The following is a 22,772-nucleotide window of genomic DNA, read 5'->3' on the forward strand; positions in this document are numbered from 1 at the left end:
GAGGCATTTTGGCCACCAATGCGTTTACCAAAAACATCACTGGCGTGTAGGCCAGATCCTTGCGCATCTTTTGGTATATATAACATTGAAATTTGGAACACCCTGGAGCTCGGTACAGGCCTTCAAAGTTTGGCATTTTTTCGAAAAATCGGCCCCGGCAAAATCAAATGGCGTCTAGGGCGTCGCGAGGCGCGACGCATATCTTTTTTGCCGGGACCGATTTTTCGAAAAATGCAAAACTGAAGGCCTGTACCAGCAAATGTCAATGTTATATATACCAAAAGATGCGCAGAATCTGGCCAGTGATGTTTTGGTAACATTCGTGGCAAAATGCCTCAAAAAGTGACATTTTGAAAAATCTTTTTACGAGTTAAATCCATTTGAAGGCAGGCGCCAGCTCCACGTCAATCAAGCTCATATTTTGGATTAATGCCCGCCAAAAAGTCATTTTTGTTACACTCTAATATATATATATCGATCCGGTACGATCTCGACAGGGCACCTTCCTTCGTGGCGTCCAGCCACGAGACGGCAAGGACAAGGCTGAGGACGGTTCTGCTTCTTCGTAATTGAATTTCACACACCGTCCGTCGTCCCCGGACCAAAGGAGAAGAAAAGCGAAAAGAAAAGTTCCCACGTAATTATGCAAATTAGGCAACGCTGCCACCGACCAGTTGATCATCGGCAGACAGCAGCGGGGACACGCCAAGATTCAGGCAGCATCCGTTCGGGATGCGGTATCGCAGTTGTATGATGGGTATCTCTTGGACGTGAGTTCGGGGCTGAAGGCTCAGGTGTCCAGCAGAGGTGAACCGTGGATTGGAAGGAGTTTGGTCTTGATGACCAAACTCGTGATTTATTTAATTTTTGGTATTGAGTAATAGTCTATTCAACTATTGTTTCGAGAATAGATTTTTGCAATTTAAAAATATTGAATGAATAAACCACAACCCAGAAGAAATATGTTTTCAAAGAGCTGAAAAAATATCCAACATTTTTACGAATCTTATTGATCGAACAACTGGTTTCTGAGATGAAGCCTTTTCTAGGACTAATTCTTTTTAAAATTAGTTTTTTAAACATAAAAAACAACAAATTTTGGATGGTTTATTATATCCTGTAATTTTACAACAGGAAATTATGAAATTTCGATCAGTTTCTTTAAATTTCACTTTTATGTATTATTTTAGAAAAAATCACACAACAAGAAGGAATATCCTCCAACCATCCAATTCTCAACGTTCCATTTAGTTCAATGTGTGTGTCACATAATTTTCAATTAAAGCTATCTCAGCAAGTTTCAGTTGAATTTTAAATGTAAAAAATTGAACTTTTGTAAAATTTGCTGCTCTTTCAACAAAAAATATTTCAAAAATGAATTTTTTTTTTTGGAAATCACAACACCTCCTCGTGGACAACAAAATCTTTTTTGTATGGAGCGTAGGCAATCGTCAACCCCCCTTGCTAAAGAGTCCAAGTAGTTTATGGATGGCCCCGAGGATATTTTCTGATAAGTTTGGTGTTTTTGGCAAAGTTGTAGGTTATGATTATGAGTTATTCGAAAAATAGGTACACGGAAATAAATCCGATTTTTTATTAAATTTTTTATTACTAAAGTTAAATTCCCCTCCCCCCCCCCCCTGGTTTAAAAAACATGACTGTTTTTTTTTTTCAAAAAATCGTGTTTCATTTGGAAAATATACAAAAAAAAAATTGGCCAACATAATAATGAACATGCAAAATAAAATTTGCAATCGAAAACTATTTTACAATTACAAATTTGAAAAATTTGAAAACTATCGAAAAAAATACGGTGTTTTGTGATTTATTTTGATTTTTTCAAAACAAAACATTAAAAATGAGAAGATACATAACAAATTTTGCTCATTTTGATACCCAATTTTCAAATAACACTCACTGTTTTCAAAGAAATATGACATTTTGTTGAAATTTTAGTATTTTCCAAAAACTTTAATAAGGTGAAAAAGCATACAAAATTTTGCTTAGTTTGATACCCATATTGCAATTTATGAAATTTTGAGCAATTTCGAAAAATATTAATATTTATAAAAAAAAAACACTTATAAAGTAAGAAGAATGAGCAACTCTCTACGAAATCAACCGATTTCGACCATTTTTATTTTTTGTATTTTTTGATTTGGGTCAAACTTTGTGGGGCCTTCCCTATAACCATAGAAGCTATTTTGTGTCATTGGTTCACCCATACAAGTCTCCATACAATTTTGGCTGCTGTCCATACAAAAATGGTATGTAAATATTCAAACAGCTGTAACTTTTGAGTGAATTTTCTGATCAATTTGGTGTCTTCGGCAAAGTTGTAGGTATTGTTGAGAACTATTGAGAAAAAAATAGGCACACGGAAAAAAATTTGCCCACCATTTTCTAATGTCGATATCTCAGCAACTAATGGACCGATTTTCAATGTTAAAACATGAAACATTCGTGAAATTTTCCGATCTTTTCGAAAAAAATATTTTGAAAACTTTTAAATCAAGACTAACATTTTAAAAGGGCCAAACATTGAATACAACGCCCATTTAAAAAGCTAGTCTTGATTAAATTTTTTTCAAAATATTTTTTTCGAAAAGATTGAAAAATTTCACGAATGTTTCATGTTTCATTAGTTGCTGAGATATCGACCTTAGAAAATGGTGGGTTGTTTTGGTGAGACTTAGAAAACTTCAATTTTCGTGTCTCTTTTTCTAAAAGCGGCTGTATCTCAGCAACCAGAGGTCCAATCTTCAATGTCTCTTAGAAAATTGTATAGCAAATTTTCTGAACTTAAAAAAAAATATTTTTAGAAATGGTCGCTCATGGTCACTATTTTTGAAAATCGAAAAACTGCAAATATTTCGCTAAAATCAAACTTTCGGTGGCTATATCTTGAAAACGAAACTCTTTATTAAAAAATCTGTAAAGTACTTTTCGATTGCAAATTCGATTTTGCATTGAAAAACAACGTCAAATTTGTTTATGCATGAAATTTCGATTTTTTCAAAAATCACTATTTTTTCAAAAATTTATAACTCAGCGGCAGATTTTTTGACCATGTTTCTCTATTGCTCAAAAGTTGCGGATTTTTGTCCCCTAAAACATATCATAGGGAAGGCCCCCACAAAGTTTGACCCAAATCGAAAAATACAAATAAAATCCATTTCCGGTTTTGGTAGAGAATTGCTCGAATACAACATTTCGCTTCGTGTGATACCTACACTGCAATTTTTTGAAATTTAAGTATTTTCGAAAAATACCATGTTTCGAGAAAATTTAAAAATAAGTGTAAAATAGTAATACAGTCCAGACTCGATTATCCGAAGGCTTCGGAAAAAAATCACTTCGGATAATCGAATCACGAAAAAAAAATCGCTGTCTAATTTTTGATTGTCGAGCTTAACTACTCAAATTTGACTTAAGGGACCATCCATAAACCACGTTGACACTTTTTTGGGAATCTGTAACCCCCTTCGTGGACAATTTTCCAATTGACAATTGAATTTGATGTTTAAAACAAGAAAAATTAATAAAACGAAAACAAAATTCGATTTTCCGCAGTCCCATAAAAACCATCGGATAATCGAACTTCGGATAATTGAGTCTGGACTGTAAAACCAACTTTTCAATAAAAATAATTTCAAAATTTTAAAATTCAGCTTTGCAGGTCTACAAATCGATAATTTTCTTAATTAATCCAAAGTAGATATCGATTATCGGTTACATTTAATCCTTTTATTATAAAAGAAGAAAATACACTCAAACCCCGATGGTTTGACACCAACTGTTGTCAAAAGAACGGGGTCACTTTTACAGGTTCACACACACTACCAAACGTTTGTTTTGATAGTGTGCGTGAGCGCCGTGTAAAAAGTGACAGTTGGTCAGTTTTTAGTTTGACTTTGACCAACGAATGGGGGTATGAGGCAGGTAAATAGAGCGATCTTTACGAATATCATATTCGATTTCCAAAAAGCTCAAAATAATGATTACTAAAGTTTTTTTTCCCCCATTTCATATGATTTTTCAAAACACATACTAAAAGTTAAAACATTTTTTTTTTTTCAAACCTGAGGCTTGCTGTTGTTGCATGTGGGCAGAGGCATTTTTCTACTAGCAACAATCTTAAGTCAAAGTCACCCCATTGAACAATCCCCGACCCTCACCCCCTCGAGGGGGGTGACAAAAAGACGAATGCGATATAACCGGGACGCGAGGGAGCAAATGAAGAAGTAAAAACGTAATTGCTTCGCCACCGTCCTTCTTCTCTATCACACTTTTCTTGCTTCAAAACCCCAAGATTTCCCTCATACCTCCTGAAGCTCAACAATTGACGCTGGACTGTATAATTGCACCCCGAGCGAGGTGACGATTCGGGGACGCGCCGTGCGGGAACACAGCTGGACCGTTTCCGGTGTGGCCCTCGGCGGCGGTAGCGGAGAATTGAAAAAAGGATCCTGTGAACAACAATTACCGTACCTGGGACCTTCAATGTCTTGGCTTTTTTGTGTTGAGTTGGGGACGGTCGGTGGCTAGACGCAGATTTTAGCACGGGCAAATCTATTCCTGGAAGGACCACCAACTGGGCAGTGGACGAACATAGTCTAAGCGTGGCGGGCTTCACGAAGGAGCCCCACTGGGTGGTATGTTTTTTCATTAACTTATCTAAGATCTAAGGTAACGAAGGGCTTCCAGGAACATGGTCAATAAAATTAGTAGACAATATTGTGCAATGTTCAGGTGGTGTTGCCCTTTCTTCATTTATTTTTATATTTTTTCTTGTCTTTAATTTACTTATTATTAAATTCATCCATCTCCACCTAGTCTTCATGGAGAACAAACAACCAATGATAACCAATCGCAAATTTATCTCTCGTCGCGATAAGCCGCCCAGAGATTGTGGCAAACGCAAGTAAACAACTCCCAACTCAGAGAGTCTTTGCCGAACCCCAAGGGAGAGTCCCAATCAGTTCTCATCGTTCCTCTGTCGCTTCTGGACGCTCTGCTAACGCTAACGCCTACCACTCACGCTCGCTCGATGGGTATCGAAAACACCGGGTAAGCCAGCGGACAGTTCACGGTGCTTTGTTTACAAACAAATGTCGATTTGCACTTTCAGAAAACTTGCCGGCCGCACGTTGTTCATTACGGGCGCTTCACGGGGCATTGGCAAGGCAATCGCCCTGAAGGCGGCCCGGGACGGGGCGAACGTTGTGATCGCGGCGAAGACGGCCGAACCTCACCCGAAGCTCGCGGGGACGATCTACACGGCGGCCGCCGAGAGTGAGTGACCTAATGATAAGAGCGATTGTTTTGAGTGTGCACTCCCTCTCTTGTTTTGACAGTTGAAGCCGCTGGTGGCAGGGCGCTGGCGTGTGTTGTTGACGTGCGTGACGAAGCCGCCGTGCGGGCGGCTGTGAAGGCGGCCGTTGAGAAGTTTGGCGGAATCGATATCGTGGTCAACAATGCGAGTGCCATTTCGTTGACCGAGGTTGGCGAAACGGAGATGAAGCGGTATGACCTGATGAACGACATTATCACCAGGGGCACGTTTGTGGTGTAAGTAGACAATTGAAGAGGTTGGAAAATTTGACACATTTTATTGTCCAACAGAACCAAGGAGTGTCTCCCGTACCTCAAGAAAAGCAACCACGCCCACATTCTGAACATCACCCCTCCGATGACCTTGGACGCCCGATGGTATGGTCGACATCTGGCCTACACGATCGCCAAGCTGGGCTCGTCCATGTGTGTGATGGGGTTTGCGGAAGAGTTTAAGAAACACGGGATCGCCGCAAACGGGTTGTGGCCGGCATTTTCGGTTCACACGGCGGCCATAGACATGCTGCACGGTAAGGAGGGCTACAAGCGGAGTCGCACCACGGACGTGATGTCCGATGCGGCGTATGTGATTCTGTCACGGGATCCCGGAAGCTGCACCGGGAACTTCTTCATTGATGAAACGGTTCTGCGGGAGGCCGGAGTCACCGATATGGAGCAGTACGCCTGTGTTCCTGGGAACGAACTGACTCGGATGGCCATCTTTATGGATTCGAAACTTTGAGGAAATAAAATTTGCCCTTTGACCCGTGTTTTCTCTTTATTGAGATGACATCCCGACCTAGTCTAACATTACTAGCCAATTAGGTTTTACACCGTGACGTCATTTGACAGCTCGTGTGCACTGTTTACATGGTCTTCGTCGATTGTCAACGAATTTCCCTGAACAAAATCAACGACCGCATCGAACTGTGCTAAGTCTATGTAAACAGTGCACTCTTTCTAACCTCCAAATCGAGTCGGCGTAAAACCTAATAGGGAATTGAAATGAGAAGGTAAACAATCCTTGAGGTTAACAGTTTTGACAGTTATAAGTGTTTTGAATGAACCAAATTAATTCTCAAGTTGGAATATAGGACAGCTGTCAAAATAACCACGTGATTGGTAATCGACAATTGTACACAGAAAAAAAAAATCCGGTAAATTTACATCATTTATGATGTACCAAAAGTGCACGTCATTAATGATGCTAATTTACATCAACTTCATTGTAATTTTAAGTGTCATCCGACGTAATCGTGCGGAACAAATGTCGCTCCAGAAACCTGTAAATTTCCGATGAAATCGATGTAATTTTACCCAACCCAAAATTTTTTTTTGCTCCGTTGAATTTAGAATCCGATGTAAATTTCAAATGCTTTCCTAGCCTGCAATGGTGTTTAACAGTTTAATTTTGTTTTTCATTTAAATCAAATAAAGTACTTTGATTTTAATCAAAAACATAAATTAACTGTTATACACTGCAAAAGGCAAATAAAAGGAATGAAATTTTATCAAATTCCAAATTCAACGGAGTTGATTAAACTTATCGTAATCCTTTTTTGGTATATCATGGAATCGATCAAGTATCCAGATTTTTAAGCGAAGATAGCGTTACGGGCGGAATCTTGATTCAATAGCTAAAAAGAAAGTGAGAAAGCACGTCTCTAGCAAAAATTTTGCAAGGTAGTTCTTTATGAAGTGAGAATCTGCAAACTGAATATCAAAAAAAAAAAGACTGAATTTGGCAAGTTAGGGTCAAACAGTATTATTCCTGGGATGTTCAAGTCTAAACAAATGGAAACTTACTAATTCAAAGTTAAGCTTGATTAAGGTTGTGATCGTGTGACCCACCTCGCAAAGCATGTCGAAGCGTTGAAGATTTTCTTTTTCAGATGATGATGATTCCGTTGACTATGTCGTAGATGGCCAGACATCGGCGACAAGAACCCTAAAATAAAAAGATTCTTCATCAAAAATTGTATACTTTAAGCTAATCTGCTGAACAACAACTCACAAACACAAATGGGGCTGCTTTCGGTCAAGAACATCAAAAAGTGGAACTGTCCAGCTGCGTCGATGAGAATGTTATGATCGGATCGGCCGACTGGTGCAGATTTGTTATCGAATGCGACTTGGCGTCGTCATCGCTGGCTACTAATCTCACCGCTACCTCAGCAAGATGTTTCAATCAATGTTCTGCGAGTCCCACACGGAGTTGCTCAAGAGCAGACAACATTCATAAGGAACCGATTTGAACTAAAATTTGTTGTTACATATTGAGAGGTGTTAATTTTGAGCGATTTGAACAGAGATGATCTTACTTACCTCAAGAAAACTTTGGAGATCAATGCTGTAGGATCTCTCCTAAGCTGGGACAAGAACTACTACTGGCACCGCTGAATTGGGAATTGGCTGGTCGCTTAATCCTTCTCTTCGTCGGCAGCGCCGCCGCCGTTCTGGCCCTTCTTCATGTTCTTCGCGTCCCGAACGGCCATCGCTGAAGGGCAACTTGAGCGAGAAGTCGATGTGCTTCTGCTTATCCTGACGGACGACGACGACCTGCTTGCGTACACGGATCTCTGGCGGACCAGAAAGCGGGCGAGATGGCTGTACTTGTCCGGTCCCAGCTTAAACATCTGGGTCTGCAGGCAACGCTCCAGGAAATCGTCGATCTTCAAGCCGAGCATGTAATCGAACATCATGCTGGACTTTGTCCAGAACTCCGTTGTGGACCGGACGGCGCAGCAGGGCGTTTCCCTGGAACAGGGTTTCTGATCCTTCCCCTCGAGGGTTAGAACCTAAGGGGCCACCTTTCGGATTTTGGCCAGCGTGTACTTGACGCGCTAGACCTCGAGCTTGTCGTTCAAACCGTACTGACCTTCAACGTCTCAGTGCGGCGTGGCTTTAGGAACGGACGTCGAGGCATCACGTAGGTCTTGGATAAAAAAATCGAAATGAGGCGGTTTACCGTGGTTTAGCCGTGGTCGGATTGTCCAGGCACATTCCTCCGAACAATTTCGCAATAGACACGGGCCGCAGCGAGTAAAACTAAATCACCAACTTCTGACTAACGGAGCAGAATTAGTGCATCTACACATTTAATGCCCAAAAACACATTTTTATTTAACTAAACTTGACTCCGCAATGATCGTAGTAGGCGGCACCGATGGCAAACAAACAAAACAAACAGCATACACGATGCGAAGATATTACGTTAGATTGTACAAGCGCTTACCCCGAACTTCTCAAATTTACATTCGAACTCAATTTTGCCTTGGTGAAGCCGATCATGATTTTAGACATTCGCACTAGAGATCCTAAATAGGGAGACTGGTAGAAGAGAATTTGATATACGCAAACAGACACGAGTTTGACGTATCCAAACGAGCAGTTGCCTTTACGCCCAGCGACGGTGCGACGTTAGTTGTGAAAAATATGTGTAATGGCTTAAATAAAATTGTTACAAGTATACTTTTTTTTTGCTATTTTGAGAGAAATACATATTAATAGTCAGGACCCGGTGCCTGCAATCCCCATTACAGTTTATATGGAATTCCAATAAGAATGTAACAGAAAAATCAGGCTTCGGGTCCAGACTGTTAATTTTATTTTGAGTATCTTTAAGATTTAAGGACCACGTTCACAGAATATAATGAAAGCAACCAAAATTAAGTAGTTTAGGTCAACAGTGTATTTTAAACTCACGTGCAGCTGTCATATCGGTCAAATCGATCAAATCCGCTCTTTCTCTCCCTCTCGCACGATTCCAAAGTCTGCTCAATTCTTGCCGTGATCAGTAACTGGGAAAAAGTAACTGTTGATACTAAGAATTGAAAAATCGTCTGCACCTTCATCCTTTAGCAGACCCTCCTGGAGGTAAATTAAAATAATTCCAAATAGTCATTTTCGGCGGAATCTACATGGTTTTTGTTTCGGGCAAATCTTTAAGGTCTTGGAAGTCGCTGGCTAGGCCCCCCTTCCCCACGAGTGTTGACAATGGAGGTTACGGTGTGGCTAGCAGGTCGACGAGGAGGCGAAGACCGACGAAGGGTGAACAGGTGTTGCGAGGAAGCGGCAGACACGGTGGCACAATTCGCCGAAATGCTGGGTCTGTTAGAAAATTAGGCGGAACGGCGAGAGGCCACCTGGCGGAGCATCACCGGATCGAGTCACCGCGGGAAAATGCAAGAGCGGTCGCGCTGGCAGCAGTGTTAGTAAGTAGAAGAAGATCATTACGATTTGTTAACAATTTATTTTCTCATATCAGTGATTGTCTAGATTATTTTTATTAGGTTCTGTAAACAAATGTAAACATTGAGTGTATCCCGCTTACTCCGATGGACATTGACATAAGGTGTGAAAGGGTTTACACTCAATGTTTACACCTAATAAAAGAAAGTCGAAAGTGTTTACTTCAAAAATAAGCAGGATAGACTCCTTGTTTACAAATCTACATTGGTCCTTCTACAATGCTTTGCTTGCAATATTTATTTATTTTGCTTACCAATGTATGACATTCAGCACTCAGTATTATTTAGAAACTGCCTTCCGGATTCTTCCCGTAGTACGGCCACAACATCCGCTGACCATTTTATGCCACAAATATCGTCTAGCCACTAGTGACATTTATCAAGTTTGTTTTCACTAAAATAGAGCGTTTGACTTTTAAATTGATAAGAAAACACTTGCACCTTACTCCGAACCAAACGCACCAAACAATAACAACAAATGAAATGATTCGTTTTAGCGAGCTGTCACTCGCAAAACAATTTGAGCTTTAAATTTAGATGTTTTTCAAATTTACAATTCCAGAAATTTACATCATAAGGGAATTTACATGCTCTTTAAGCTTTCAAACTAATGATGAGCCAAAAAATAATTTCATTTACATGAGGTTTAAGTATTACGTTGAATTTAATTCTACATGAAGGCTCTTTAAATGGAATACAACTATTTACATTGAATTTCAAACTTACATTGAGCATGTTTACATTCAAAACAAGTTTTCAGTGTCGTGTAAATTTACATTTTTTTTTCTGTGTAGTTTTGAAAAAATAGACATCAATTTGACAGCCGGTTTTTTTACATTGGAATGTTTTTTTTGAATGCATTCTAATTAGCGTGCATTTAAATTAGCGAAATTCGAACTAAAGAATCCGCTCTGATTGGCTAAAGTTCAAGTTCCAAACGAAACAAATGGAACTGTCAAATTTCCCAACCTTTTTGAATGTAGATTTTTGCGTAACATCCGCGTTCTTTTTTCAAAATGGCCGAATATTCTCACAAAATAATGTCTTAAAAAGCCTGCAATGACACTGCGTCTCCAAACCGTGGGAACCTGCCCCCGAACACGGCCGTGCTCCCCAAAAATCGATCGTATTAATCTTGAATCGTCACCCCAACATTCAAAACATCCGCTGGGAACGGAATGTCCGCGAGCGAAACTCGAGTTTCTTTTTTCCCTGTTGTTCATCCCTAGAAGATTCCGGGGCGCAGCTGCTGCTCTCGGGGCGAGATCGTCCGGACAGAGCGAAACTTCATTCTTGAAATTTTCAAAACCCTCTTCCTGCCGCTCGTCCACATGATATTTGCGAGGATCGAGTTTTTAATCAGAAACAAAAAGATGAAAGAATGGTGCAGAATAAAAAACAAAAAACCGCAGCCTCATGACTAACCTTTTCATTATTTCCTTTTCTTTCAGTATTATTAAATTTGCATTTCTTAGGTTTTTTTTTGCGGTGTCGACACTCAATGGGTAATTTGGAACAGGAGTATTTGAAAAAATGAGATGAATTAACTCAGAAAGATGCAAGATGAGTTTAAAACACTGATAGAATTTATTAAACCATTTTTTACGAAGTAGAATTAACATAAATTAAATTAGATATGATTTTTTTCCGTGTATGATTCTTTTCTCAAAACTTTGGGAATTTGTGCCTGTTTTAGACTCATAACCTCAATCGAGCGCTACTACAGCAAGTTTCTTCTTCGTCAACTAACCTCAAAGTTAATAATTTATGATCGCGGAAAAAAAATCTAATAAAGAATGAGGAAGAGCTAAGACAGCGAACTTCGGCAAAAATTCTAGCCAAATTGCGTGAGTTGAGTTTAAGGGAAGGGTACAAATTAAATTGAAGCTCCAATAAAACGAGACGTCCTTCTTGGAATCGGGGAGCGGTTAAGAAGGTTTTCAGCGAAAAAAAGAGAGTGAATTCTATAACCATCGCAATGAGGAGGAGAAAAAGATTTTTTGCTTGTTTTCATTTGAGTTTTTCATAACTTTTTTTTTAAAGTTTTTGATTTTTAACTGACGTTTTTCACGTGTTGAATTGATTTTTTCGCATTAAAGATTTTTTTACATTTTGATTAAAAATTGTTTATTCGTGCCATATGTATGGTACACGGAAAAAATGTTTTTTATTTGATTTTCACCACTAAAAGTTTTATTTGCAAATTACAAAGCTGTGAATAAAAAAATATAAAAAAACGAGAAAATATTCAAACAAATCCAAAAATAATATTCTTTTCGTCGTCTTCATTACCTGAAGTTCAGGTGAAGGTGAGAGACCAATTTTATTTCAAAAACCTTCAAAATTTCAAAGGCGTTTTATTTGCAATAACTTGAAAACAATATAAAGTTAATTCGACTGAATTGATATCTATTTTGATCATGATTGAACCAGTTAAAAAAATATTTCAATTTGCTTTAAATTAATTCTGAAACTGCTGAAAAAAGTTTTTTTTTCGAAAATTGTTTTTTATGTTAAAACTAACTTTTTTAACTTATTTCTACAAAACAACTGTACTGGATTATGATGCTTTTAATAACTGAACTGCTTTAATCATTGAAAAAAAGAAAAGACAGTTGTTAAAAGCATCATAATCCAGTACAGTTGTTTTGCAGAAATAAGTTAAAAAAGCAAGCTTTGACAAAAAAAACTAACTTAATCCACCTATGTGGTTGATGCCTTCCTCACTTTTTACCAACAATGGGTAATATGAGTGGTTTGGACACATATTTCAGCTATTTTTTTGAATCCAGAAAAAAACGTATACACATATAACTTAAGTAATCATAACTTGCCAGATCTTCAATGTTTTGGACTCGTTGGAAACGTTTTTCGATTACCTAACCAACGATGGGTCGGATGATGGATCCGGACATAGTTTACATACATTTAAGTGAGATCCGGCTTCCAAAAAGTGCATCAATATCACTTAAGTGGCCATATCTCGAGACAGGGTTGCCAGATCTTCAATGTTTTGGACTCGTTGGAAAGGTTTTTTGATAACCTAACCAACGATGGGTCGGATGGTGGATCCGGACATAGTTTACATACATTTAAGTGAGATCCGGCTTCCAAAAAGTGCATCAATATCACTTAAGTGGACATATCTCGAGACAGGGTTGACAGATCTTCAATGTTTTAGACTCGTTGGAAATGGTTTTTGATTACCTAACCAAGGATGGGTCGGATGGTGGATCTGGACATAGTTTACATACATTTAAGTGAGATCCGGCTTCCAAAAAGGACATAAATATTACTTAAGTAGACATATCTCGAGACAGGGTTGCCAGATCTTCAGTGTTTTGGATTCGTTGGAAATGGTTTTTGATTACCTAACCAAGGATGGATCGGATGGTGGATCTGGACATAGTTTACATACATTTAAGTGAGATCCGGCTTCCAAAAAGGACATAAATATTACTTAAGTGGACATATCTCGAGACAGGGTTGCCAGATCTTCAGTGTTTTGGATTCGTTGGAAAGATTTTTCGATTACCTAACCAACGATTGGTCAGATGATGGATCCGGACATCGTTTACATACATTTAAGTGGGATCCGGCTTCCAAAAAGTACATAAATATTACTTAAGTGGCCATATCTCGAGACAGGGTTGCCAGATCTTCAATGTTTTGGACTCGTTGGAAAGGTCTTTTGATAACCTAACCAACAATAGGTCGGATAGTGGAGCCGGACATAGTTTACATACATTTAAGTGAGATCCGGCTTCAAAAAAGTACATCAATATCACTTAAGTGGCCATATCTCGAGACAGGGTTGCCAGATCTTCAATGTTTTGGACTCGTTGGAAAGGTTTTTTGGATTACCTAACCAACGATGGGTCAGATGATGGATCCGAACATAGTTTTCATGCATATAAGTGAGATCCTGATAAATGTGAAAACACATTTTTAAATATAACTTTTGAACTACTTATCGAAACTTCAAACAATTCAATAGCGATGTATGGGACCCTAAACCAAGTCGAATGCAACCGGTTTGATCAAAATCGGTCCTGCCAGTGCTGAGAAAACTTGGCAAGAATTTTGAACACATACATACATACACACACACACATACACACACAGACATTTGTTCAGTTTTCGATTCTGAGTCGATAGGTATACATGAATATAGGTCTACGAGCTGTATTTCAAAAGTTCATTTTTCGAGCAGGATTATAGCCTTACCTCAGTGAGGAAGGCAAAAATCGCAAAATAGTAGTTTATGCAACAAGTTGCAAAAAGAGATTTTTTTCAGCACGAGTCGTACATTTATCCGAGTTGGATAAATACGAAGAGTGCTGAAAAAATCAAGTTTTGCAACGTGTTCCATACAACATTTTTTGCAATTCAGAAAAACAATTTTAAGTCAAATGCTTATGTATTTTGTTCATAAATGTTTTAAATAAAAAAAAAGTTGAAAAGTGTTACTTTTCGAAACAAGTGCTGAAAAGTTCAACTTTTCAGCACCCATTTGAGTGCTGAAAAGTAGAACTTTTCAGCATTTATTTTAAAAAGTGTTGCTATTCGATTCTGTTATTTTTGGTACAGAAAAGAAGGCTATTTCGTCGTTCAAGAATGACAGGAAAAGTAAGTAGTTTCACGACGGATTTGCAAAAAAAATGTTTTTCGGTAGTTTTAAAAGAAATTCATAGCAAATTGAAATAATTTTTTAACTGGTTCAATCATGATCAAAATAAATATCAATGCAGTGAAATGAACTTTATATTATTTTCAAGCTATTGCAAATAAAATCCCTTTGAAATTTTCATGACAATTGGTTTTTTTTTATCTTTTTCTCCCTTTCAAACAAGAAAATTTGTCCTCATTTCTGAACCCACAATATATAGAAAACTATTGGTTGGATTTTCAATGTATAAACTTCAATGTTTTGTGATACATACCTTAATAAAAAAATCACATAATTCATCTTTGTAAGACAAAATTAAACTAGCACAATTTTGAACAAAAATATATACTTTCATTTTTTTCCTTAATTGTCAATTGTTAAGAATTTAAAGTTTAATTTTTGAAAGAACTATCGGATGAGCAATTACAAAAATCATTATCTTGCTTCGTTTGGAGCCATTAAAAAAATACTTTGATTTATTTTATATTGACAATAGCGATTTTTTTTCGATATCTAGAGTGATTTTTTTTTTCAAAGCTTCCGGATAACAAAAGCAAAGCAATCTTTTTTAACGCTCTTTTGTAGTCTCTGTTGCAAGTTTCTGCTTATTTCTAGGCGTCCGAAGGTTATGTGTGGTGAGCAACTAAAAATTGCATGCAATATGTAGGAGAACCGAACAGCACTAATTCTCTATACAAACTTTGGAGAAAAACCCGGTTCAAAGTGCACGCTTTTGATCCTACGTAGACATTTTGTTGGTCGGTGTAATCGATTCTGAACTGTATTTGATTTATTTTTTAGTGAAATTAGTGTTTACAGCATCGCAGAAAAATTGTCAAAACTTTATTTCATGCATTTAAAAAAAAAAACACTTTTTCAAGAAAACGATGGAACATGCATGGATTGTTTTTTTCCAAAAAAAAATAAAAAATAAAAACAAAATCCTGACTAAATCTACTCCTTAACATGACAGGGAAGCTGATGCGAAATCGATGCACGTGGTCTCAAAATTGGCGCGAAATTATAAGCACGCTCTGTTGGAATTTGCACGCCGTGGAAAAGTTTTCATTTTAAAATACTTGCCTCACCATGAGGCCCCTGTGACTGGGCCCGCGCCCGAAATGTAGTCAACCCGCGCCGCATTCCAGGCCCCATTTGGAGCCCGCGCACACACACACACACACGGGAGCTCGAAAATAATAATTTCATCAAAAATTAACAGGCCGATTGTTGGACGTCGGGGGTTGTCGAAAATGGGAACTAAATGCTATTGTGTGTGTGTGAGAGAGGGTCAGGGAGAGGGGGAAGTCCTGGAACGCAATCGTGCATTTCTGCATTTACGAATTCATTTGAAAACCAAACGCACATGTAAATTTGCAAACAAACGAGTCAGTGATGCGAAGAACTCAATTTCGAGAGCGATCATATTCGTCTAGGCAAGTTTTCAGGAATAACAAAACAAATCACGAATAACAATACTCAATTGCAAAACAAACGGCAAACACTGAATAACCTGAGATTCCACTCACGAATAAGAATATTCGCTCACCTTTTGTGATGGGATTTTTCCATCACTGACGAGGAGCTACTCGCGCGCGCGTGTTCTCTCTCTCGCTCGCAAATATAGTATAAACATTGCTCGCGCGCACATAAAACAGTGGAATTTAAACAAAATTGTTAATTAACATGTTGGAACCCCGAAATGCAGCAGTAATATATTACATTCATTCCGGGCGTGATATATGATGCTCCGGTATGCTTTTTCCCGGGGAAAAGGGGTTGAATATACACAGTAAGGACTATTGCACACACATACACTGCCTGCCTGTCTGTCTGTTTGGGGTTTCGGTTTGAATTTTCGGTGCAATAATATTATGGTGGTTGGTGGTGCAGTACCACCACCACTACTGCAGCATCAGTACACAAATTGCAGCGGGCTTGACCAATATCACCTGATTCAAATTGGACACAGACAGGAATGAACTGATTTTAGGTGAATTGAGTTTTCGTTTTATTTTACAATTTATTAATTGAACAGCGGAAGTAGTGTTATTGTACAGGATCATCTGACACCCAAATCAAATATTTCTGACATTCAATACAAATATCAAAACATAACACTGGCTGACAGCAACTTAAAAAAAAACATTTCGATCTCAATAGAGGAGAAAAGCTCGAAACTTAACCTCAAAGGTGAATAAACCAAATGAGCAATTCTCAAAATTCAAAATCGGCCGATTTCGACCATTTTATTTTTTTTTGTATTTTTTGATTTAGCTCAAGCTTTATGGGGGCCTTTCCTATGACCAAAAAAGCTATTTTGTGTCATTGGTTCACCCATACAAGTCTCCATACAATTTTGGCTGCTGCCCATACAAAAATGGTACGTAAATATTCAAACAGCTGTAACTTTTGAGTGAATTTTCTGATCAATGAATTCGGCAAAGTTGTCAATTTCTCAAAATAAGTTTTTTTTGGGGTTTCGAGATTTTTTTTATATGTTTAGGGGACAAAAACCCGCAACTTTTGAGCCATAGAGAAGTATGGTCAAAAAATCTGCCGCAAAGTTATGAATTTTTGAAAAATTGTGATTTTTGAAAAATGGAAATTTGACACCAAAAACAATTTGACCTCATTTATTTTTTGCGTCGCGCGCAGGGCCTACCTCGAGGAGCAGGAAAAGAGGAAGAAGAAAGCAGCAGCGTCCCACCCTCCTCAGTGAAGTACGAGCGTAGCCGTTCCTGCAGCTGGCCAGCGTACGGTTCCAGCGGACAACCCAGCGATCGCTCCTGGATGGGGGCGTTCGTTTGCCAGCGTGGTCGCTGCCGGTAGCGGCGATGCGGCCCAGCAAGGAGTCACCGGGGAAGATCTCTTTACCCTGCCGGAGTTTTTTGCTCTAGCGGGGGAGATGATGACGCGGTTTCGGACCTGCCGTAACAAGGCGTAACAATTCATGGCCCTCGGGGAGCTGATGATTAAGCACATCTACAATGGATAAAAAAACCTTACTTTAAACCACCTCAGTGATTGATACCTTCCTCCTAAAATCAATTGAAGACGCTTTCTGCTTGTATTCAAATGCGCCTGAATACATGCAAACAAAATGCTATAAAAGCGTTACTTACGTTTCTGCTATAAAAAGATTGGGCTAACGAGGTCGATTCCATAAAGCTTAGTGCTGCCTCAGCCGGATCTTTTGCAATGTTTACCTTTTTTGCATCCGTCAAAATTACATTTGTGCACAATTGCTTATAACTTTTGAAAGCGTTGTCAGATCTTCAATCTTTTGGGCTCGTTGGAAAGGTTTTTTGATTACCTATCTAACGATGGGTCGTAACATAGATCCGGACAACTTTTCAACTCATCGAAATTTTTGAGATCCGGCCTCAAAAATTGTATAAAAAAACTTAAGTGACCATAACTTTTGATAGGGTGGTCAGATCTTCAATATTTTGGACGTGTTGGAAAGGTCTTTCAAATATCTTTCTAAAAATGTATAACATGACGTTCCTTACGGTTCCTTACAAAAACCACCCTTTTTACAATCTTTCGGACTTTAGTCATTTTTTTTGAAATTAAATATGTCTTTATTGAACATTCTTATAATAATTACATTTCTTTTACATGATAAGTGGTATGGCCTAATGCTCTTCATCTTTGTTGTATTTTTCGTTTTATTATTAACTGATCACATTTATTTATTTGCTTCAAATTGTTTTACATTTTTGCATTGAATTGAATACATTTGGGAAAAAGAAAAAAAAAATCACTTTAACAGCTAATCCTAACCTAAAACTAAAAAAATAAATCCATTGAAATATTCAAAATCACTAGAACGAGTAAACTACGAACTGTATTTTAAGATGAATGCTCCAAGAGTTCTTACTTGTTCCTGGCGAGTTTTGCACCCACGCAGAGTTGTTGTCATCTCGATGAAAATGTTCAAAAGTTCTTGTGGTGAAAACAGGTCACTACTGCCTTCATCCGTTGATGTTGGTTGGTTTTCCCTCGGTTGCTGTCTGAAGCCAGGAGGTGTTGTGTTCTCTGCAACTTTTTGCCGCTGATTCAACGGCAATGGCTGCAGATTTGGAACCACTCGAACAGATCCCGCTCCTGGTGACGCCAAAGCAGGAAAATCCACGTCCGTGAAAGTTGGTGGTGTTTTGCGACGATTTGGTTGGTGCCTCGTCGTCGCTTGCTGCCGAATTTTTACAAACTCAGCTCGTTTTGGGCAGCTTCGATTCTTGGTAGAATGGTCGCCGCCGCAATTGAAGCATTTCGCTTCGATGTTCTCGTTGATTGTTTCGCAAGCTTGAGTTTTGTGCTCACCTCCGCAGGTTGCACAACGACTCTTGATGAAACAGTTCCTTCCACCATGCCCAAACTGCAAACAGTTCGAACACTGCGTCACGTCACGGTGCACTGGACGATAACGTTCCCAAGTCACGATGATGTTGAAAATTGCCCGAACTGCTTTCAGTTCAGACGGCGTTGTCGATCCTTTCTCGAGATGAACCAGGTACAGTTGATCACGATACTTGATGTCCTTGTTGTGTCTCGTCATCTTGAAGACTTCGATCACGTTCAACTTAAGAGTTTTGAGCTCTTCTTTCAGCACACTCACATCCATGTCGTACAGGCCTCGGAGGACCTGTTTCATGGGGCGTTTACCTGGATCGTCATGGCTGTAGTATTCGATCTTTGTGTTGTTCAAGAAATCCCGAACGTAGTTGTAATCCTTTCTGGTAGGTAGCAGAATTTTGAGTCCATCAGCACACAAGCGAATGGAAGCTCGTAAAGCACCAGATTTGATAAACCCGGTCAGCCACTTTCGCACCGAATCCGATGACGATGTTTTCACAAAATGGGTGGCAACTTTTCCCGTCGTTCAAATTCTTCCTTCTCGCTCACGTCCACAGGGAGGGTAGCGAACTGGTTTCCAGACAATTTTTGAGCGTCCTTGCTCAAACTGCCTGGCTTTGCAGGTAGCGCTTCGGCATTCTTTAGCTTCTTCAAATCTGCCGATCCTGCTGGTGAGGACCGCCTCTTTTTCTTGCCGTGAGGCATTTTTGCACTTTATAAGCACTTTTCAGGAGCTAAAATCCAGGAGTACCTCACTGAATGATGGTCCACAAAGGAATGTGGGACTTTAGTCAAAATCGTTTTTTAAGCATAACTTTTGAAGTACTTAACTAAACATTACCATTTATAGATAGTGACTAAGGGGACCCCAAGACGGATCGAATGAGGCTAAAACGGACAAAATCGCTTCAGCCAGTCCCGAGATAATCAAGTGCAATTATTTTAATCAACATCCAACCACCCGCACAGACATTTGCTCAGAATTTGATTCTGAGTCGATATGTATACTAGGGTGGGTACGTTTTTCAAAAAGTTCTCGGATCAAATTTTAGTATGGTTCCCCTTGTAGGACATGCCCATAGGGACTTTCATGTCAAATATCAGCTTATTTGGTTGTAAACTGGCTGCGCGCATCAGGGTTAAAGTTTACATGGGAATTACTATGGGAAATTGGAACTTTTTGTTCAAACGCTCCTACAGGCCTGGGAAAATCACGCGCCAACTTCTGGTATGGTCAGGCCTATGGGGAATGGTCTGGAGAACACTTTTCCCGAAGAGAGCATATGGATTCGTTGTCCCTAGACCTGGCGCATCGGCAAACAATCCGATGTCTCCGGAAACAACGGTTTTCCCTCAAAAAGCATCAAATTTTCCTTAGCATGCTATGAAAGCTTGATGAACATAACGACGCCATACGTCAGGCAGCTACCACGTGGTTGATATATTTGCAAAAAAAAAAAATACAAATTCGCTATGCAAAGATTCCGAATTCGACTAAATAATATCAGGATTACTCGAAATGATAATTTTCTAGTTAAAAAAGGTTTGCAATTAAATATTCCAGCCGTTTCTCACCCACGTGGTAGCTGTCTGAAATATGGCGTCGCGGTGTTCATCAAGTTTTCATAGCATGCTAAGGAAAATTTGATGCTTTTTGAGGGAAAACCGTTGTTTCCGGAGACATCGGATTGTTTGCCGATGCGCCAGGTCCGAATCTATGCTCTCTTCGGGAAAAGTGTTCTCCACCATTCCCATGGCCTGACCATACCAAAGTGGCGCGTGATTTTCCCAGGCCTGTAACGTTTGAATAAAGTTCCAATTTCCATAGTATTCCCATGTAAACTTTAACCCTGATGCGCGCAGCCAGTTACAACCAAATGAGCTGATATTTGGCATGAAAGTCCCTATGGGCATGGGGAACCATACCGATCGGAACACAAAAACACCCTAATGTATACATGAAGGTGGGTCTAGGAGAGCAAATTAAGAAGGTCGTTTTCCGAGTGATTTTATAGCCTTTCCTCTTTGAGGTGAGGAAGGCAAAGCTGTGATCTAGTGTAAGCTTTTCTATTTCTATCCCCTTTCCTTTGCAATTTTAGTAAGTTTTTGCTATATTTTTTCTTACTCTTGGTAATATCTTAGTTATAAGCAATAATCGTTCCAAAATGGATTGAGATTCAACACACCGCTGAAAGGAACTCCAAAACTCTGTTGTGCACTGCAAAAGAACTTATTGTAAGATGATTATTCACTAATAAAACCGAATTGAAATTGAATTGAAAATAGTGACCATGAGTAACCATTTCTATTTTTTTATAGTTCAGAAAATTTGCTATGAAATTGTCTAATAGACATCGAAGATGGGACCTCTGGTTGCTGAGATACAGCTGCTTAAAGAAAAAGAAACATGAAAATTGAAGTTTTCCAGTCTCACTCAAACAACCCACCATTTTCTAATGTCGATATCTCAGCAACTATTACAGTCCGATTTTCAATGTTAATACATGAAACATTCGTGAAGTTTTCCGTCTTTTCGAAAACAATATTTTGATTTTTTTGAATCAAGATTAGCATTTCAAATGGGCGTATATGTTTGCATTTTAAATTGATTTCACTTGTTTATACTTAAATTTCTATTTAATATTTTCCATTGAAAATTTGAAAACTTTTTAGATTTTTTTTTGCCTTCTATATTTCAGGCTGATTTTTTCAAAATAGTTCTAATTTTCAATGGAAATTTAATTGCAATCAACTGAAATCAATTTAAAATGCATTCCCCTGCGTTTAGAATTATTTTTAGCATGTTTGAGTTTCAAAAATCTTTTGAACTTTAGTGAATTTTCGATGTACAAAATTACAATTATTTCTCGCATTTTTGCTATATTTTACATTTTTAAAAAACCAATTATTGCATATCAACTGTATTAGAGAATAATGCATTATCCAATGGATTGCTGATTGAAATGTTGAAATGCTGCTTTGAAATTTTAATTATTATATTTTTTTCAGGATTCAATTTTAATTGATCAGGATTCAATAAATGCAATATGATTAAAATGTGTGTTTGACCTCAATTGCCAAAAAACTGACTAAATGAAATCTGCAAGAGGATTTTTATTCTTAAATCTGTTCTAAATGAATCCATTTAAGTTGAAAAAGATAATATGTTTGAAAAATATGTTTATAAGTACAGAAGAGAAATTGGAAAAAAACTAAACTGCTAACTACAATAATGCGTGGAATATATAAAAACAGCATTTCACAATGGAGCTTGATATTTTTTCCTGTTTTCTATAAATTAAATTTAAATCAATTTTAGTAAAATATTTGCTAAATATTTAGATTTTTGTACGTGTTTTAATGATTTGTACGTGTTTTAATGATTTATTCGTCGAACCTTCACGTTAAACCCATCTGCTCCCGCTGAGTTCATAGAAGAGAAAAAAATGAGAACATTTACCTAAACCCAAATCCTCCGTCATCCATCCCGGGCAGCATAAATCCGAAAACGAGCATGATGCTCGATAACAACAGATGAAAAAAAAAAGAGTCCGCGCAGCATAAACTCCCCGAAAACGAAAACAACGAAAAAAACTAACTTAATCCACCTATGTGGTTGGTGCCTTCCTCACTCTTTTCCAACAATGGGTGATATGTAATATGATGGGTTTGGACACAAATTTGATCCAAAAAAACACACATATCACTCAAGGGCTCATAAGTGGCATTAGAAGTGGTCAGAACTCGAGACAGGGTTGCCAGATCTTTAATGTTTTGGACTCGTTGGAAAGGTCTTTCAATTACCTAACCAACGATGGGTCGGATGATGGATCCGGAATATGTTTACATACATTTAAATGAGATCCAGCTACAAAAAAAGAACTCGAGACAGGGTTGCCAGATCTTCAATGTTGTGGACTCGTTGGAAAGGTCTTTCGATTACCTGATCAACGATGGGTCGGATGATGGATCCGGACATTGTTTACATACATTTAAATGAGATCCGGCTACAAAAAAGTACATAAATATCATTTAAGACGGGATATCTCGAGACAGGGTTGCGAGATCTTCAATGTTTTGGACTCGTTGGAAAGGTCTTTCGATTACCTAACCAACGATGGATTGGATGATGGATCCGGACATTGTTTACATACATT

General features: G+C 38.5%; 2 protein-coding genes and 1 pseudogene across 5 annotated transcripts in view; 1 reads left to right on the forward strand and 2 right to left on the reverse strand.

The window, feature by feature from the left end:
* The window catches only part of LOC6046579 (protein scalloped), a 286,181-nt gene that overhangs the window by 146,863 nt on the left and 116,546 nt on the right, over positions 1 to 22,772 (reverse strand). The window lies entirely within an intron of this gene.
* Positions 4,956 to 6,098, forward strand: LOC119765343 (hydroxysteroid dehydrogenase-like protein 2). Its single transcript, XM_038249055.1, has 4 exons — positions 4,956 to 5,070; positions 5,132 to 5,295; positions 5,358 to 5,571; positions 5,626 to 6,098. The coding sequence occupies exons 1-4, from the start codon at positions 5,051 to 5,053 to the stop codon at positions 6,074 to 6,076; spliced, it is 849 nt and encodes a 282-aa protein (XP_038104983.1). The 5' UTR covers positions 4,956 to 5,050; the 3' UTR covers positions 6,077 to 6,098.
* Positions 7,755 to 9,188, reverse strand: LOC6032762 (annotated as a pseudogene).

Source organism: Culex quinquefasciatus, chromosome 1 (assembly GCF_015732765.1).
Source record: "Culex quinquefasciatus strain JHB chromosome 1, VPISU_Cqui_1.0_pri_paternal, whole genome shotgun sequence".
In the NCBI taxonomy this organism is placed as follows: Eukaryota; Metazoa; Arthropoda; class Insecta; order Diptera; family Culicidae; genus Culex; species Culex quinquefasciatus.

Bases quoted from the DNA above. Each gene is read 5' to 3' on its own strand.
- LOC119765343 (XM_038249055.1), top strand. From the start codon at position 5,051: ATGGGTATCGAAAACACCGG. The intron at 5,071-5,131 runs GTAAGCCAGCGG...TTGCACTTTCAG, and splicing joins ATGGGTATCGAAAACACCGG to AAAACTTGCCGGCCGCACGT. The intron at 5,296-5,357 runs GTGAGTGACCTA...TTGTTTTGACAG, and splicing joins CTACACGGCGGCCGCCGAGA to TTGAAGCCGCTGGTGGCAGG.